The sequence below is a fragment of the Pteropus medius genome, unplaced genomic scaffold (assembly GCF_902729225.1).
Source record: "Pteropus medius unplaced genomic scaffold, Ma_sr-lr_union100, whole genome shotgun sequence".
Taxonomy (NCBI): Eukaryota; Metazoa; Chordata; class Mammalia; order Chiroptera; family Pteropodidae; genus Pteropus; species Pteropus medius.
In genome coordinates this window covers 4,110,045-4,129,144 of record NW_024346065.1, presented here as the reverse complement: position 1 = coordinate 4,129,144, position 19,100 = coordinate 4,110,045, and the positions used below count along the sequence as shown (strand labels likewise).

The window sequence follows — 19,100 nt, the reverse complement described above, 5'->3', positions numbered from 1 at the left end:
CACACTGCAGACAGAATAATTTTAAAGCAAAACTGATCCTATAGTCTCTCAGACTGAACCCCTTCGGCCACCTCCCACTAACCTCACAAAGTCAACAATCTTTCACCTGGCCTCCCGCCACCTCCCCTCTCCTGCCGTCCTCAAAGACGCTCGCATCTTTCACCTCCTCGAAAACCGAAAACCGTTTCCTGCAGCTTCGCTCTTCAGTTGCCTCAGCTGAGAACACTCTTCCCGCCCCTGACCTCTCTGCTTCGCTCCCTCCTACCCATCCCTCAGGTATTGTTTAGACCAGGGTTGGCACACTTACCTGCAAAGGGTTCAAGAGCAACTACTTTAGGCTTTGTGGGCCACGTGCAGTCACTGTCATTTCTCCATCATTTTAAAAAACACATCCCTCTAAAAATACGAAAACCATTCTTGCCCACAGGCCATGTAAAAACAGACCATAGAATAGATGGGGCCCACGGCCAGGGTCTGCTGACCCCTGGTTTAGACACTGGTTCCTTCAGAAACGTTTTTCCTAAGGCTGTCTGCCCCAGGGCTGATTTAGATGCCTCTACGTGTATTCCTACAACACTCAGCATTTGCTTGCCTGTGACAGAGAGAATTAGGTGTTGACCAGAATCCACGCTCTCCTCCTCTTCCTGGGCTTCCAGCCTTCTTTGCTGTTGAGCATGGTCTAGTGACTGAGTTCTAGCCAGTGAAATATGAGAGGTAACTGTGTCACAGGCTGACCCAGAACTGCCCCGCCCTGCCCCCCATCTGCTGCTCCATGTTTCCTCAACTGGCTGACTAGAGGTTGAAGACGATCCCCGGGGTGACCACATGATGAAGCCACATGATGAGATGGCAGAGTCATTCTCAGCCTGGATCTTAGAGTGACTGAATGAAGCAATCCCCACTCCTTCCTTCCTCTACACACACACACACACACACACACACACACACACATATTCTGACCTGGAATCATGCTGAACTATTACATGGGCAAAACAAACAAATTTCCACTGTGTTGAGACATTACATGTGTGGGTCTGCTTGTCACTGCACCTGGCCTACACTAATACATTCTCATAGCACTTATCACAATGAATGTACGCACCTTAATATCTGTCTCCTCTAGACTGAGAAAGGATAGGGGCCTTGTCCTTCAATTCCTCTACTTTATCAGGCATCCAGCATGAAGCATAACATACTCCCAGGAAATAGTTGCATAAATGAATACCTGGGGATCCCATCTGTTGGTCCCTGTGCCCAGTGGGGCAAGTGCTGGAAGGCCAGGAGCACAGGGACAAGCACTCACCGTCCTTGCTCACACCCAGGCAGCCCTTCAGCTCAGGCAGTGAGATGACCTTGTCCTTGTTCAGGTCACAGTAGTCGGTGAAGCGCCGGGCACATTTCTTGGGCTTGGCTTTCTTCTTCACGTAGCGCTTGAAGGGCTTCATCTCTCGCTTGTTAATGTCATTGCTGCCGTTGCTGTCCAGCTGGCTGAAGTACCAATGCACGACTCGCTCCTCCAGGGTGTGGCTGGGGTCTGGCTCTGAGAACCTGGCCACAGGCAGATACCCCCACCCCAGAAAACAGGGCTCAGGATCCTGAAGATGTCAGGTGTCAGGGCACTAGCACTGGGCTGCTGGGAACCAGGTAGAAATGGCTTCTCCAGCCAGAAAACTCCCAGACCCACCCGGGCTGTGGCGGAATCAAGCCATCCTCTCCAACTTGAGCCTTAAGACTGGACAGTTCATTTCTCAGGGGTCCCTGAGGAGGCGGCTCTCATTACCTGCTACCATAGCCAGGAATCTTCTTGTATAATACGAGTGCTCGAGACCTACGGGCTGCAGTTAATTCACCTGAGAAAACCATGGCTGGGATCCGAATTGTCGTCCTCCCAGCCTAGCGTTTGCTGCCAGACGAGCAGGTCTCCACACACAAACATGTACACGACCACAGGAAAGGGAGCCCCGAGCACGTGCCGCACGCTCAGCACCGGGCCCACGGAGGGCGTCCGACGTGAGCGGCGTGGCCCCTGGCCTCGGGCTCACGGCCTCAGCGATACAGGGGCGAAGCAGCGAAACTAGGCGGTGACACTTCATCACGAAGCGTGATGTCCCCATGCTCTGTCACTGCTGCGTACCGAGGGCAGTAGGAATTGAGAGGAGAAGGCGGTTGGGATGGACACAAACAGAGGCTCTAAAACCGGCAAGTCCCCACCTAGTAGAGGTGAGTCTCTCCATGGAGAAGTTGTAAGTTGGGGAGCCTGGGGTGGGCCCAGGAAGCCACCTGTTAACTAGAGCCCCCAGGGGATTCTGCTGAGAAGCGCTGGACCAGAGTAACCAGAAAGCCTCTGGCGTCTGGATGTCCAGCCAGTCTAACATGACCTCGTGTAGGCGGTGACCACACAGTGACAACGTCTGCACGTGTGACTGTACCCACGACCTACCCATCCATTTTACTTACTTATGCCTCATCTCTTCCCCAAAAGGAATTCAGGGTGTTAGCTAATATTCCAAACTTTAAAGCCAACAGTGGGTCTATGGCAGAGGGAAGACCGGGGTCTCCAGCCAGGTAGAGTTACAGGAGTCCCACAGCACCTGCCTGAGAGGCTGGCACTGAGCAAACATGGTCCAGGCCCTGTGCTCAACGTCCTGGGCAACGTTCCCGGGGTAGGGGAGTAAGGCTGAGCTTGGGTGTTCCATCCATTCAGAGACTCAGTCTGCCAGGCACTGGGACAGGCTGTGTGACCGCCATTCGTAAGAAGCGGGATAGAGGGACTGCTGCACCACAAGGATCTAAGACCAGGGGTTGAGGGCCTGCCAGCACATTTTCAAGCTGTACCTGGCAAGAAAAATATTCAAGGCATTGGCCAATGCCTTGGGGTTCTTCTCTGGGGTTTGCCAAGTTTCCCAGAGGGGAAGAGGCCATCCCTGACCTCGCTCCTATGAACGAGCCAGCAAACTCCCTCCTCTTCTTACCCCCAGGTGACTTCGACGTTCAGGGAAAAAGAAGTTTCATTACCAAGAAAAACCTGCTAAATGCCCAGGGCTCATTAAGTGGATTGCAGTCTTGGGCAGGCCCCCTTGGGTACCTTGGACCGATTCCAAGAGAGTGCAATTAGTGGATCTGCCAGCGAGACCTCATCTGGACAGGTTTAATGCAGGGAGGACCTGAGGAAGGCGGGAGGGACTGGCTGCCTCTGGCTCTTTGGGAATCTGCTTCGTTTGTCATGGAAACCAGGCTCAGGAGGTCTTTGAAAGAGGCATGGAGTGATTCAAAGTGGAACTCAGAATTTTGTCTCTGCCAGTACATGGTATTTGTGTGTCTTTTAGCTTTGTCTATTTTACCTGCAACATTCACTCTCAAGCCTGCTCCTGCAGGGTATACCAGGTGGACAGCAGAAAATTCTCTATCAGGATGCCCGTGGCACAGAAGGGAGGGTGGCCAGCTCCCCCTAGGAGTACCCTGTTTGTCTGCCATCCCCTAAACTTGAGGGAGGACCCAAGCTGCGGAGGAGAGCCAGGAGGAGCCCCAAGGGAGATGCTCCAGCAATTCTACTGGAGGTCCCCTCCGGTCAGGGGGCCAAGAGAGTCCCAGGCAAAGGCAGCTAACCTTTAGGCTCAGCATGGCGTCATGTCTACCTAGAGACTGGAATAATAAAGCCTCAGTTGCTGAGACGGGAAGGGATGAGGTCATCTCACCCTGCCGCCCTGCCAGGAGAGGCTCGCTGCCTCCAACACATGTTCCTGGGGCTCCTGCCAATTCTCAGCACCCCCCATTGATGGAGCCCCCTGCCTTCCTTGGGGTTAGTTTGCAGCAAGAAGCCTCTCTTCTCCCCACTTCACAACCTTTAAGAGTTTCCTCCCATGTGGAGAGTGACTGCCATTTGGCCCCTGCTCCCTTTCCCCTCGTTTTCTTCTGACTCCCCCTTCCTGCCCTACCTCCCTTGTCCGGAGAACCATGTTCCTGACCTCCTTTCTCCCAGCAGGACCTCAAGCCCAGAGGAGCCACCACTTCCAACTGCTGGCCTCCCCCGTTCCTCTCCTGACCCAACCCCTGGAGGCTCCAAGGACCCTTCTCCAGGAGAGGTCAGAGAAGCCCCTCCGAGCGGGGCCTCTGGATCTCTCCAGGACTGACATAGCCCGCAGCCTGCTCTGTGCAGCCTGAGGGTCCTCTTTGCTCTGCTCTGAACTCCTGTGACCTTCAGAAACCCACATCTGCCCACCCCACCCCATAGCAGAGCCCAGCTCTATGTGTGAAGCTGGCAGTGCTAGGATCCTACTTTGGAACCCAATGCGTTGTCCAGGCCAAGCTCCAAATGAATTTAAAGTGAGAATTTCTTAGCTCTGGAGGGTCATGGACCCTTCTGAGAACCTAAACAAGCTGTAGTCCCTCTCTATAGGAAAATACACACACGCACAGAACTCTGCAGATTTTAGGGGTTTATAGGTCCCCCTAAACCTCATCTAAGATCATAGACTCAGGTAAAGAACTCTTGATCTAGAGGGAAGGAGACTGTCACCATGTCCCAAAAGAATGTGTAAGCATGAACCTTCTGAAAGATAAGATGAGACAAAAGACAGTAACAGGCAGAGGTTAAGGGGTAGTTTCCATATTTCCAACAAAACGTAATAAAAAAGAAGAAAAGAAAAAAGAAAACTCCTGAAGGCATCTGGTTTAAAACTCTGTAAATCAAAATTTTGGCTTCACAATAGCCTTAAGTCCCAGACCTACCATGCTTCATGTAAGATCTAGTTAAGACTGAACTCCATCGGGAGTCCCGGTTTACCCAAGCCAGCAGTGGACATGTGTGAAAGGAGAGGCAAGAGCCCTCCGTTAACTAAGGAGATGCTAAGACTTTCCCGGCAGAGTGCTGAGTGGGTGGGGCAGGAGGGCCTCTCTGAGAGTTTCCAGGAATCTCTCAAGCAGTCTTGAGTAGAGCCCTTCCTGTCATAGTTAAGACTCCCCCAATTTACCCCTCCCCTCAAAGCCATACCCCACTGATCCCTCTAGCTCTTGGAGCTTTCTAGAAGTATCCTTTAAAAACTTTGGCAACTTGCACTCTCAGCTCTGGGCTTATACTGGCATCGAACTTCCAACTTCGCCGTCACACCTGCACACATAATCCCCACCGGAGGTCAGGACTTCTGGAATTCACAGCTGGTCCTCAGGCAAGGGCTGGAGACGCTGCATTACTGGGTGCAATGGTCTCGCAGGTCCACGCTATGAGCCTCCCTGCGGGTGAAGTTTCACTTCTACTAAAAGAGCTAATGGGCTATAGAGCATCCAAGTTTCCTTGGATATGGTGGGAAAGATACTGTAAAATGTTGGTGCCTGCCCTGCCTCTGGGCTGTGTCAGTGGCTGTCCTGTTGACTCCTGCCTCCAGGGATGAGGAGACCTTCTAGAGCCACAGCCCCACCCTGGACCGGCCTCCAGGGGTCTGTCTTCTCCCAGATCGAGAGGTGGCAGGTGCCGCCTTTCTCCAGCACTTTCAGTTTTGCTTCTGCAGCCTTGGCTGCAATGCACGGCTGGAGAGCCAGCTCCATTTACCACAAGGAAACTCGCCTCGGCCAAGATCTTGGGCCCAGTTCTGCTGTCCCAAGCAGTTTTAAAGAAGGTGAGGTGGGAAGGCCTGGAGGCACTAGCCAAACCAAGCAGACCAACTGAGCTCCATCTGGAGTCGGGTCCAGGCCCCGCCAGCTGTGCGGGAGGGCGGGGCTGGGAAATGCCAAGTCAGCCACATTCCAGCCTCTTCCTTGCAAGGCCGTCAACAAGTAACCGCACTGGGCAGGAAGGAGGAAGCCACAACACAGGCAGTCTCTCCTTTGGGGACCACGCGAAGGGCCAGGAGGCTCACATGGCCCGTCCCACCTCCCCTCAGAGTTGCCTTTCTCTAGGGCGAGCGGAGAAAGAAGACAGCTTTCCTGTCCAAAAAGATTCCTCCAGCTTGGATCTCAGAACGCTTCCGTTGGAACTGATGGATGCTAATGGGTGCCATGAGAGGACCGATCTGAGCGAGAGCTCTTCCCCAGTAGGAAGGAGCAGGAGGATAATTCAATCATCCGACAAACTTTCATTGAGAACGGCTGCCATGCACTGGTGCTTGCAGGCCTCCCCCTACCGTGAGCCAGCCACAGATGTTTCATAGACACCCCGTTCCGCTTTGCCTGTTTTTAGGTTTGAGTGGCACTGCTTCCCTCCCACCCTCACCACAAATCAGGCTAGAAGCCCAGAAAAGGAAGCAGACATTTCTCTCTCTTCCATTCTCTGCATCTAAGTCTTCAAATCCTACTGATTTCATCACTAAAGCTTCAGTAAGCCATCCCTTCCCCACGGCCTTCGTCTATACGCCCTCACCTCTCACCCTGACAATCACGGTAGCTTTCCTGCCCTGCCTGGCTCCCCTCCCACCCGGCTGCCAGAGGAATGCCCATCAGTCAGAATCACATGGCCCTGTTGTCCTCTCTGGCATGAATCACAAGGCCCAGCCTGATCTGGGCTCTGCCCAACTCTACAGCCTCATCTCCTGCCTGTCCACAGCCTGCCTCTCAAATGTGAACCATACTTGCAGTTCCTTCCGCAGGCCCCACCTCATTCATACCTCACTACCCCCAGAGCCCCCTCCGCTGGTATGTCCTTACCCCTGGTCCATCTAGGTCGGGGCATATTCCCGTTTGTAAGTGAAGATGTGGCTCAAATGTCACCTCCTGCGTACAGCTTTCCCTCGCATGCCCTCCCTCCCCTGAGTCCCTGCCGCACGTCATCTGCCTCTGTGATCATACTGACTTTATAGTGCAGTCACATGATTAGATATCTCTTCTTCCATAAGCTCCTCTAGGCCAAGAACTATGCCCTTGTCCTCGAATGTCTCCAGCACAGAGCTTATACGAGGGGAGGGTGGAGATGTAAGAGTTTGTACAAAACTAAAATCTCCATGCCTGACGGGGGTAGGTGGGGGGAAGACACCCTCTTTCCTGCACTGCCCAAACCTCCTCCCGGGTCCTTCTTCCCACTGTCCCTGAGTAGCACTGTTTCCCACTGGCCTCAGCTGAGGTCCCGCTTTAATGGCCAGACCCTGAGAGGATGCAGGAAGGATCAGATGTGGCTTCCTTGACCCTCTCATGTGTATCAGGATAAAAAAGGCTTATCAAGACATATTTCTCTGTGTCAGACAGTGATCTATTACCTATCTAGCCATCCTTCTAGCCGTTTATTCATTTAACAGCTATTTATTGAGCACCTACTATGGGCCAAGTACTACTCTGAGTTCTAGGAACACAGCAAGGAAGAAGGCAGAAAATACTCCTTCTCTCATAGGACTTAAATTTTCATTGGGTGGGTGCAGTGAGAAAGATAATAAATAAACAGAACAGCAAAATACCAGGGAGCGGCAAGCATTAGGCTGAAAATTAAAAAGAGCTGTTGCGATAGGGCATGACTGGGCAGCTCCTTTAGACTGGGTGGTGTTTGAGAAGGTGACACAGAAATGGATAACCGGGGGCCAGTCAGGGGCAGGTGGGGAACGGGCTCTATAGCTCCAAGCGGAAGGAGAAGCTGACATGGATGGAAGGCCCCGGGGCAGGCAGGAGCTTGGCCTGTTTGAGGGAACTGAGGGTCAGCTGCTGGAACATAATGAAGGCAGGGAGAAGAATACAAGAGGAGCAGGCAGTGCCGGCCAGACCCTCCTGCAGGGCCAGTGCGGGTCAGAGCTGGGGCTTACTCCGAATACAATGGGGAGACCTGGGAAGGTTTAAACCCAGTAAAACTAGGAAGCCTGGCCAGCTACCTCCCTGCATAACTGCCTCTTTCTCTTCCCTTTCATCCCCTTCCTTGATTTCTAAACTATTTCTTGGTTCATCTTGTCTGTCTTTTGATTACAAGTCCAGCCTCTAGGTAAAACAATTACCAAATGCAGGTCAGACCTTTCATTCTCAGCAAAACCAAACATGACAAAGCTAGATGAGCTTAAAATGAAAAACGTGTTTAGAAATGATTATTTTAAAAAAACTTCTCCCAGCTCTATATTGCACCTAAAAAAAGAGGTTTGTTTGTTTGTTTTTTGAAAGAAAAATATCCCTCCCCTAAGGGCACACTGGTATAAAAAGCATTTATAAACTGCATTTTTATTTTCCTACAAATCCCTGCAGTCCGTGATTCAAGGATAAGAAATCAGTCACGACTGCCCGTGGCAGTGGGGCCCACCTGTGCTGTGGACCCGCCGGCCCCTTACCTGTGCACCCAGGACTCACAGTTCCGTCCTTTCCCAGCACCCTCAGCCTGCCTGGAGCAGGCCACGCGGTGCTCAAGGGCTGGGCCCCCGAGGAAGCAGATGGGACAGAGCTTGACGTCTTGTCTCCTCGGCACTGAAGCTCAAGCTCCAGGAGGCTCCCTGGGTGGTTGCCCAGAGCCAGCAGCCTGTGGCGAGTTGTGGGTGGGAAGCACCCGGCAGGGTTAAGCCCATGCCCTTCTTTCTTTTCTTTTTTCCCTCTCTTTTCTTATAAACATAAATATCTCATACCTATTTTTGCGTGACATTACTTTTTTTGTATTCTAAGCATAACATAAAGGCATATAATATAGAATGTGCCTTTCTAAAACTCACCCCCTCCCCGCTTCTTGGGGACCTGGACACAGGCCTCTCTATTTTAGACACCCAATCACTAAGCGCTCTGGGGTGCCCGTGACCAGTTCCCATCTGGCTGCTGTTAGACTCTGTGTCCATCTTCTCAGGCTCAGTGCTGTACTCCTCCGAGGGGAGACTGGTCCCCCTCCACAGGGTGAGCAAAATCAGAGTCAGGGCCAAAACCAGCCTCAGAGCTCACAGGACTATGGAGGCGCTGAGAGCGAGCACCGCGGACAAGCAGTCTCCAACAGTGGTAACTCACAAGTCAACCACTGCACTCACTTTGATGTGACTTAAAACTGGGTTTTCAGGACAGTGGCCTTTGTCCACCTCAGGATACAGAACCACTGACAGCTGTGCTTGCAGTCATGGTCCCCCACCTCAGATACACATACGCTGTGGTCTTGCTGATCGCCACTGAGGTAGCTGCACTTGGGCCCTCTCCGGGCCTAGGGGCCGGGGCTTGTCATCGTGGTGACTCTCCTTGCCTTGTTGATGACAGCTCTACTTCTGGGCAGATATCAGGGGACTAGCCTCCCTCCTTGGCAAGCCACATAAGCTCAGCGGCAGGCTGCCCATCCCTGCCAAGCCCATGGTATTTCCTCAACTGCTGTAGGCACTGGAGCACCTCTCACACTGCTGTGCCTACCCCTCTCGCTTCCTAATGGGGAGCACACGTCTGGTCTCCCAGGCCCTCAGAGACCTGGTTCCTGCCCACCTCCTCCATCTCATCTATTACCACTTTCAGCTCCCCCTCATCCCCCTCATCCCATCCACCCCAGCTCAGCCATACTAAACTATGAATGTGCATTTTTTTTGGAGTCACAATGTTCCTTCATTTTTCCTGGAATGGCTTTCCTTCTTTTACTAGCTAAGTCCTATTTACCCTTCAAAACTCAGCTCAGCTGTCGCTTTCTCCAGGAAGCCTTCTTTGATTCCTCCAGACTGAATGAGCAAACCCTTCTCTGTTCTTCCACCTCTGTTCTAGCACTTACCACACAGCTTATCAGTATCTGTCTATAGCCTAGTATTCCCACTAGGCTGCAATCTTTGAAAGCAAGGACACGACTCATATCCCTGGATCTTCGATCCTTAGCCAAGTGCTTGGTGTGCCATGCATATTCAATAGGTGCTGAGCAAATGGCTGGATGGACAAATGCATGCTCCAACCAACTGTCCTAATGGGCCCAAATTAGTGAGCACTGCTGATGCTGGTCACTGGGGAGCATGTGCATTCTGGCTTCCTGTCAGGACTGCCTCCGCCAGCATATCAGCTCCTGAACTAAGTTGGATTTGACTATGGGAGTGTCCAATCCCACTGCCCAGAGCTCCTTGAGATCCTCAGGAAGCCAAAAAGGCATACAGCTCCTGCCTTCTCAGAAGAGAACCACCAAGTGCTCTGTACTCCCTCCCTGTCCTCCCTGTCCTCATAATATGCCCATCACCTTTCCTGTCATTCAGGACAATCATTCCAATGCATCCACCTCTGAGACGAAAGTGCTGGAAGTCTCCAGACACTCCTAGACTTGCCTGTAATCAGGTAACTATAAGCTAGAGACCAGCAACTCCCAAGAAATAGAAAGTGGAGAAGGGCCGGGAGATTTTTGATGGGAGATGGGACAGAGCATAGTTACACGGTCTCAAGAAAAGGGCCGACTTCCTCCCGCCCTGGCCCACTCTCCCACCCTCCCACAGCATCCAAAAAATCATTCCCCACTGGGCCCGAGTCCTGCTCACATTCTCACCTCCCGCCTCCAGTAGGTGCTGCTGAGTTAATGGCCTGCACCATGTCAGTGGTGAGGGCATCCAGTAGGCTGGTAATAAATTCCATTTTCTTCTCTTCTGGACAGCCTGAAAGATAAGGTGAGATTTGAAGACAGATGCCAGGTAAATAATCAAGTAAACAGTTTCTTCAACGACCATTTCCCAAACCTTGCTAGATCCTTCTTATACAACAGAATCCACTTCGGGAAGCATCGACTGCTCAAATGATTCTCATAAACCACCACAGTTTCTCTACCTGCAGCCCACAAGGGACCATCGGACTAAATGGATAATAATGCTTTCCATTTTCTTCCATTCAACAAATTTTTGCTGACTATCAATTCAGACACTATGTTAAATGTTAGGCATAGAACAGGTTACCAGGTCCTTGCGTTTGTGAAGTACACAACCTACTGGGGAACTCAAGCTACTTCCAGTACAGTATGACCAAGCGGTCACACTAGAGTGTGAAAAGGCTGCTCTTCAGTAAGGATCAGGTGCCGAAGGAGCTCAAGGAACAGACAGAACCCCAAATGGTCAAAGCTGACTCCAGTAGACCTACCAGTTTATCCATCTAAGAACCTCCTCCCTTTCTTACTTCTCCTCTCGTCCAGCTGAGATTACATTGATCAAAGCTCCCTTATGAATGCTCTCAGACCTTTGTTTCTCTCCTCCACTGCACCATTCCAGCAAGACCCCGAGCACAGATGAACCTTCTCACAGACAGGCCCACAGAGATATCCAAGTGTACACCCACGCGGCTTAGCATTGCTGGTATACACGCCACACACCTGGGGAGATGGGTGTCCCTGTAAATTCATGACCGCCAGCCCCGCGTGGGCCCTCCACGTCACCTACGGTCCCCCGCTCTCTGCGGTGACTACTTCATTCTCTTCTCTTTGCGAATCCTCTAGATCTTTGGATCAGCACCACCTTCTCAGAGAAGATGGAGACTCTGAAGTGGACTCTCCCCGCCCTTCTCACAGCACCTTGTTCTGTCCCTTCAGAGTACCTGTCACCACTGTTTATATGTTTGTGTTCATCTAGTTGTGTACTCTCTGTCTTCTCCACTATATAAGTCTCATGCCAATTTTGATCACCAGATAATACCCAGTGCCTGGCACATCTCAATTCATATGTGCTGAGTGGATGGTTAGGAGGTACCCTGCCTCCACGAGTTCATTCTTGTGACGGGGTGATTTCTTCACACCGCACTTGGAAGCCCCCTGACCTTCAGGATCCTCTGTGTTCACCTCTCACTTCGGAGTCTTGATGGGGAATGGGGAGGTGGTCCCAGCTCCCACCTACACTGATCTGCATTTGTGCTGATGACAGTGTTCCAAGCTACCAACATTCAGTAATTTTCTAGTAACTCGCCGGCAGAGGACACTATAAATAAGGGGAAACACAGCACAGCAGCCATGTAGAGGTCCTGAGCTCCCTGCCTGTACCTCTTGTGTCATGCCCCAATGGCAGTCCTGGGTCTTAGGGATCATTACCAAAGCACCTTGCAGGACGGGCAACAAACACCACCCATACCCCTCAGGACAGCCCCTCCCTGCAAGTGCTCTTCCCTTCCCAGTCCTGGGAAAAAGGGTTCACAGCCTCCAGAACATCGTCCCAATCACCAGAGGATAAAGAAAGAATTGAGGAATTGCAGGGGTCGCATTTTCATCCAATGACTACATTTTAGAGGTAGAAAGGTAAGGGCAAGGAGGAGAAACAATGTGTTTAGGGACAATTCCCAGACTGGATGCAGATCCCATGGCTCCTGGCTCCAAGCTCCTGTGATGCCGCGGCACAGCTTACAGATGGGGAAAGAGGCCATCTTCATACAATAAGGAGGCGTGGAACAGAAAGAGGTGAGGTGCCTCAAGGGACAGCGTCATCGCCCACCTGGCAGCTCCCTGTCCTTGAAGGGGTCGTCTACCTCCGCACTCTTGGCCCTGGCATCACTCTCGCAACTGGGCATCACGTAGCTGGGAAGAGAGAGATATGGGGGGTGAGAACGGGCTGGGAACTGAGCCGACTTTAGCCACTACTGCCAGCAATGATCTGTGTTGTCACTAAGCCTAGAGCTCCCAGAGCTGGCAGTAAAATACCTCCTGCACTGTCCAGCAGCTACGAGGCAATGCCAGCATCAGAGTTACAAATGAGACATGTTCAGCATGTCCTTCTATTCACTCAGGCACACTGATGTCACCTTATGTCTGCACACGAGACCTTTTCTGATCCATAGAGCCTAGTGACTCAGGCAGAGCAATAACCTTCTCATCGGTGAACTGAGGTTCAGAGAGGTTAACTAGTTCTCCAAGGTCTCCCAGTTAGGAAGGGACAAACACGTGACCAGCATCCAAGACCCAGGTCTTTCTACCAGAACCTCATCTGCCCATGAACGGAAATGTTGGTTGCCTAGTGCCAAGACCTCCACCAGCCAGGACAGCAAAGCCGGGATGGGCGAGGGGTCAGCCTAACAGAAAGCTGGTCCTTTTGCCCCAGGGTCCACTCGAGGGGCAGGACAGGCTCAGTGGGACTTACCGTGTGGAAGTCCCAGGCAGCGGGCGCCCCGTGTCCACCAGTACACACCAGCAGTAGCCAGTGGACTGGTGGCACTGCACTGGCTTATAGAGCCCCCCAGGGGCACATTCGGGGATGACAATGCCCTCACGAGGACTCTGCCGGGCCTCTTCCAGGGCACTCTGCCTCTCCTGGTCACACGAGTGGACTTTCTCTGCAAGAGAAGACACAGCCTGTGGTGACAATCACTCCTGTGACTTATCATTGCTGCTTTCTGTGCAAGGACCCGGTCTGGCCCCAAGGAACCGATGGCTTGGCTGATGAATCACCACAGAGAGCAGTGTCTGCCACACCAGCCCATAGAGAGGGCCAGTGCCCTCTCCACCGCCAGAGTTCAACAGTATTCATACCCGGTAGGTTCTAGCCAGGCACTGCAGGGCTGCTCCTTAGCAGATCAGCGGTTTGTCCCGGGAGTGGATTTCTTGGCTGCTGGCTCCAGGAGAGATGGGTGCAGGAGCCTGACTGCCCTGCGAGCCCCAAGCTGCTGATGAGCTGACGCAGGAGTACCTGCGCGTGGACACCCTCCCAAGCCCAGACGCAGCAGGACAAAACCATGGGCTTCCAGCCTTAGTGGTAGTCATGCTCAATGCCCAACGGGAACAGAAACGAGGCCCCACTCCACTCCTTCCCAGCCTCCAAGAGGGCAGGACAAAGTAAGGTGAATGGACGTGCTCCTGTTACTCAATACTGCTTCCACCCAATGCAAGAGTGAAACAGGCCCCAAGAAGGTGTGTGCACTCAGTAGCCTCAAGAAACACGTGAACGTGTCTGCACAGCCACACCAGGTTTCCCCGGAGCCAGGCCCAGGCTGAGGCAGTGTGTGGTGGCCTGTGCCAGGCAAGGCCAGCTCAGGGAGCCTCGGGCCCACATGCCCCTGGCCTGAAAATTCTACCCAGCCAACCAGTCAACCTCCCTTTCTCTTTTTTTGGTTGTTGTTATTGTTGTTGTGCTGTGCTTTGTCTTGTTTTGTGTTGTTTTTTCCCATTTAATTATTAAAAATAAATAGCATTGGTTTCTTTTCTTGTTATAAAGAAAAATTTGAAAAACCCATAATCCACTAAAACCCACTAAAGGTAAACACTACCCAAAACCCACTAAAGTTAAACACTACCTTCCCTAGATCTTTTCTTATGCACATACACACAATGCGAATACATAGGCACACACCTACTTGTATTTTTACAATAAAAAGGATCACATCATAAACCTGTACTATTACTTTTTATCTACTTATTTATCTATCTATTTATTTATTTACTTTATTACTTTATTTCTTTCATGAACATTATTCTAGAACTTTCCCCCTTGAAGAAGATGACAGGAATACAGTCTTGGGCATGCCATAAAATTTTCACAGTGTTACAAAAATGCCATTCTTAGGGCCAGGAATTTGATATCAGCCACCTAGAAGCTCATGCTGCTCATTGAACAGCAGCATAAATGTTCAAAGTAAGAGAAACTCAATTCTAAAGGAGCCACACCCTTTGAAATAATGGCTCTGTTAATGACACACATGTGAACAGTGCCAGTGTTTTAAACTGTAGGTGTGCACAGAGACACCAAGCAGCTCGACACTGTCTGAGAGAGAAGTCAGATGATGGGGAAATGGTTCTTTGTCTCACTCTGAAGAAAAATTCTGAGAAGCAAAATAGCCCAGGGATTCTCACTGCAGGATGAGGAGAATATTTGCTTAGGGGCATAAGAATATCTGAGGGTCAGGAGGCAGGTACAGATAGCACATTCACTATTAAAATATAATCTTCAACTTGGAAAATGAAAAAAAAAATACTATTGTTTTCAGAATGCAAACACAGCAAAGCTAAACAGACTTTGCTTGGCTAGTGGAACAGGAGTTTTCAACAGTTGACAGATGTTAGACTAGGTAGGAACTCTGAACCCAATTATAACTACCACCAGAACAGCCTCTCGAGGCAGAGACATAAACGGATTGGAGAAACCTGACTTGAAGACCCATAGCTTTCACGGGAGCCCCTGGCTGGGATGGAGCCATAGCACCTTCCAGGAGATGACGTAAGAGTTTTCAACAGCTGCCCGAACCCAGTTTGGTAGCCTTATTTTCCAACCTCGTATTTCATGCCACAGAAAAGGCGACCGAGGAGCAAAACCAAAGGCAAACAGCTTTTGACTGGCACCACGTTCATTTGTGCAACAACCTCTGACAGAGGCTTTAAATTAGATCCTGCGGGCCAACGTTCTAAAGCCATAAATCAGATGGAAAGCCAGACGCAAAGAAGTGGGGGAAGAAGCTTCCCCAGAGGCAGAGCAAATGACGGACCTGACTTCACACCACTGGGGATCCTGAAACTGCAGAAATGTAGAGAGGCAGCACCTAAGAAGAGGTGGGAGCTGTGGTTTGGGGGCTGTCGACAGATTTCTGGAAGTCCCGAGGCTGTTCTGAAATGTTTGCAGCCAGCTCCCATAGAAGCTGCACCAAGTTCAGTGGAGAATAAAAACCATACAAATGAGAAAGCTCTCTAATTTGGAAAAATGGGGGCTGGCGTGGAATCAGAGAGAAGGTTAAATGCAGGGTTTATTACCCTTTTGTTTGTTTGTTTGCTTCTTTGCTTGCTTATTACTTTATGACAGTTCCCTACAAGTACCCCTCTGAGAGACAGGAAAGGTTTATAATAATAGCACCAACTATTTGGGAAGAATACACAGTTTATCTTCTAACAGAGGGAAAAATCTCCTTTAAAACCATCTTTAAACTAATGACAGTCAAAGCAAATATTCACTGAGTATGTGCCAGGCAATAGACTAAGGGCTTTACTTGCCTAATCTCTTTATCTGTGTGAGCTGGGCACTATTATTCTGCCCATTTTGTAGATGAGGATGCTGAGCTTTGGAGAGATCCGTGAATTTTTCCAAGTTCACTCAGGCCAGAGAGAGGAGGGCTGGGGTTCCAGTCGAGGGCTTTTGAAAATCAAGCCTGCCTTGCTAACTTCTAGATAGTCCTGCCTCTAATTATTTGCTCTCAAGAAAAGATATATTTATTTTTATAGTGTGAAGTTTTTCCAGGTCAGTCGCTTTGCAAACTACCCCAAATCTGCTGTATTCAAAACCAAGCGTGTCAAAACATGTACTTGCCCATTCAACACAGCACAGCTTCTTCCAAAATCATTTTTGTCAAGCTTAAGCCCACTACAAGTTGTGTACCTGAGTTATTTTCCCTCTTTGCCTTGGAATCGAAAAACTTAAAGCCAAATTTGTAATTTACCTGCCATCACAGAAGAGTAAAATGAATACGAATAGCTAACACCTATTTGAGTGTTAAGTACAGGTTTGGTACTGGTCCTTGACTTGTGTTAACTCACTTTAAACCTATGACAAGCCTCTAAGACAGGTGTTACTATTATCCTCACTGAGCAGAGGGGACCCAGGAACACAGGCTGGCTGTGTGATTTTCTCAGCGTCATATGACTAGGAAGTGGCAGAGCTGAGATTCCAGCCCAGGCAGTCTACTCCCAGACTGTGCTCTTCACCTTTCTGCAATATCATCTCTCACCACCCAAGGCTAATCTGATTTTTATTCTAACCTGTATTTCTCTTTTACGTGGTGTGGCAGATCGTTACAAAACGGTCCCAATGAATAACAGTCCCCTGTATGCATCCCTTGTCAGACCCATCCACATTGACTCTGATTTGCTTTAACCAATGGAAAAGGCAGAGATAACAGTATGTGACTTCCAGTTCCAGGCCTTAAGCTGCTGCTTCCCCTTAATTGACAGCTACTCTGAGACCACCACGTGAGGAAGCCAGTCCGGCCCACTGGACGGACGATGGGAGGAGAACTGAAGCGGCTCAGCCCACAGCCAGCACCAACTGCCAGACATGTGAGTGAGGTCATCCTAAACATTCCAGCCCAGCTGACCTTCGGCCGGATGAGTACAGGGGTGAGCTTGAGTAGAATCAGTCAAGGATCCCCCTACCCAACCCACAGAAACATTAGAAAGAATAAATTATTTTTATTTAATCCATTAAGTTTTGCAGTAATTTGTTAAACAGCAATGGATAACTGCAACACCTAGATTTGCTCCACTCTTTATCAATTTACCCCTCGAGTATTTTTGTAGCCCTCTCAGACCCTTTAGCCAACCAATCAATCATCAATTATTTCTGGTGCTTCTCCAGAGGTCACATAAATTCTAATCAGTACATAGCAAGGATGAATGAAAAAATTATGAAAGATCACCAAGAGCAAAGATGTGTCATTAGAGACCCAGGCTAAGATCATCCACACCCTCTTGTTCCCAATTACTATGTATGCATGGGTGCAAAAATTGGACAAAGAAAGATGATAGGAAAGAAATTGATTCAGTAGAAAAATGCTTAGCTCTATAGATACCTTGGACCACCAGAAAGATAAATAAGTGGGTCCTAGAACAAATTAAGCCTGAACCATTGCTGGAGGCAAAAATGACAAAAGAGAAGCTGTCCTATGTCAGGCACGTCATGAGAAGACCGGCTTCTTTGGAAAAAACAATAACACTGAGAAAAATAGAAGGCAGCAGGAGAAAAAGGCTAACCTTCAGATGATTCCATAAAAGAAGCCACAGGCACAAGTCTACAGGAGCTGAGCAGGACTGTTGAAGACAGGACATTGTGGACATCACTCATTTACAGGGTCACCAGGAGTCAGAACTGACCCAATGGCACACATACACACACACACACACACACACACAGCCACACACACACACACACACACACATCACCTAAGGTAAAGCTCATTCTGTGTCTGAGGACCCAGAAGCCAGTTCCATCCTTGGAGCCATTTTCACCCTCTAACTTTCTGAGTCCCCTCCCAAAGGAATCTTACGATTCTCAACTATCAGTTTTCCCAGATACCAAGAAGTCACCTCCCAGAATGGAAGGCAGGGACTCGATTTCAAGGGCCTCTTCATAACCACTGGGTCAGAGATGGAGCTCCCCAGAAGTGAACACTCACTATGCTAAAACATTCGAACTCTGCTTAGGAATGTTCAGGGAAGAATGACTAGATTAGATGGTCTGGCCTGATGACTATGAGACCGGGCTAGGACTATCTGTAAACACTTGAAAGGCATAAACAGCAGGGGAGAGAGAACAGCAGGCAGGGCTGTCTAGGGAGCACAGCAATACGTGATTGCACATTCTTACATACTCAAGCAAACCCATCCCTATGATCCTATCCTAGGATGGTGCAGAGAAAGGAGAGCCAGATCACTCCCTACCTGGCAATGGGTAGTTTAAGTTTCACTCAGAAACCTCTGACTGACTAAGAGAAGAAACACAACAGAAAAGCATCCTGTGGAAGAAATGAGAACATGGTCCAGCCTTTGCTACCAGAAAATACACCACCCTCTCTACCAGCAATTACACAGCAAAGCAGTACTGAAGTGGGGCAGGGGTGGGCAGGGAGGGGGACGGGAGAGAGAAAAGCTGGGCTGAACCAGACAAACATAAAACCTGTGCCCAGGGCACTGGTTCTTACGTGTCCAGCCAAGACAGGATACGCATGGAGAACAGATCTGTCTGCCCAGCCTCTGAGACTCTCAATTACTCGTGGTAATTAGGAGCAAAGGGGAGCGTGGACAGCCTAAATCTTCAGCTAATCTCCAATCTTGATTTTAGCCCAGAGTTTATCCCTTCGTTCTGGGAACATTTTCTCCTGTATATTTTTCTTTTTCTTTTTCCACAAAGGAAAAAGAAAGGAGAGGAGGGAGGGAGGGAGAGGGAGGGAGGGGATGAAGTGGAAGCGAAGAAGGAAGGTAAAGAAGGAAAGAAGGAAGAAGATAAGGATGAAGGAAGGAAGGAAGGAAGGAAGGAAGAAGCCAACAAACATAAACATTAGAAGGTTCTAGTTTCAGGCCCTTGGGTTGGTCTTTCTTTCTGGTTGCTGCCTTCTAGAGGAGCTGCTGCTAAAGGAATGAGCAGACAGAAGAGCTGAGATGCTGAGTAACCCAACACCTGAGTCAGCAGGTACAGGTGAGCCAGTCATGTAGCAAACTCTTTGGAGAGAGAGCAGGGGAACCTCATGGTGATGGAGACAGCAAGGAGATGGGTGGAGAGAGCAGACAGTAGTCGGAGAAGAACAGTAGCAGTCAGTGTTCTCTAGAGAACGAGACCAATAAGAGAGGG

General features: G+C 50.0%; 1 protein-coding gene across 4 annotated transcripts in view; it reads right to left on the bottom strand.

Annotated features, from left to right (window-relative positions):
* SMOC1 (SPARC related modular calcium binding 1) overlaps positions 1-19,100 on the bottom strand; it is a 134,631-nt gene that overhangs the window by 5,613 nt on the left and 109,918 nt on the right. For all 4 annotated transcript variants that reach the window (XM_039875373.1, XM_039875374.1, XM_039875371.1 and 1 more), the window contains exons 8-11: positions 12,921-13,113; positions 12,279-12,361; positions 10,364-10,469; positions 1,304-1,548 (exon numbers count right to left, since the gene is read on the bottom strand). In XM_039875373.1, the coding sequence (XP_039731307.1) occupies positions 1,304-1,548; positions 10,364-10,469; positions 12,279-12,361; positions 12,921-13,113 (627 nt within the window). The remainder of the gene's footprint in view (positions 1-1,303; positions 1,549-10,363; positions 10,470-12,278; positions 12,362-12,920; positions 13,114-19,100) is intronic.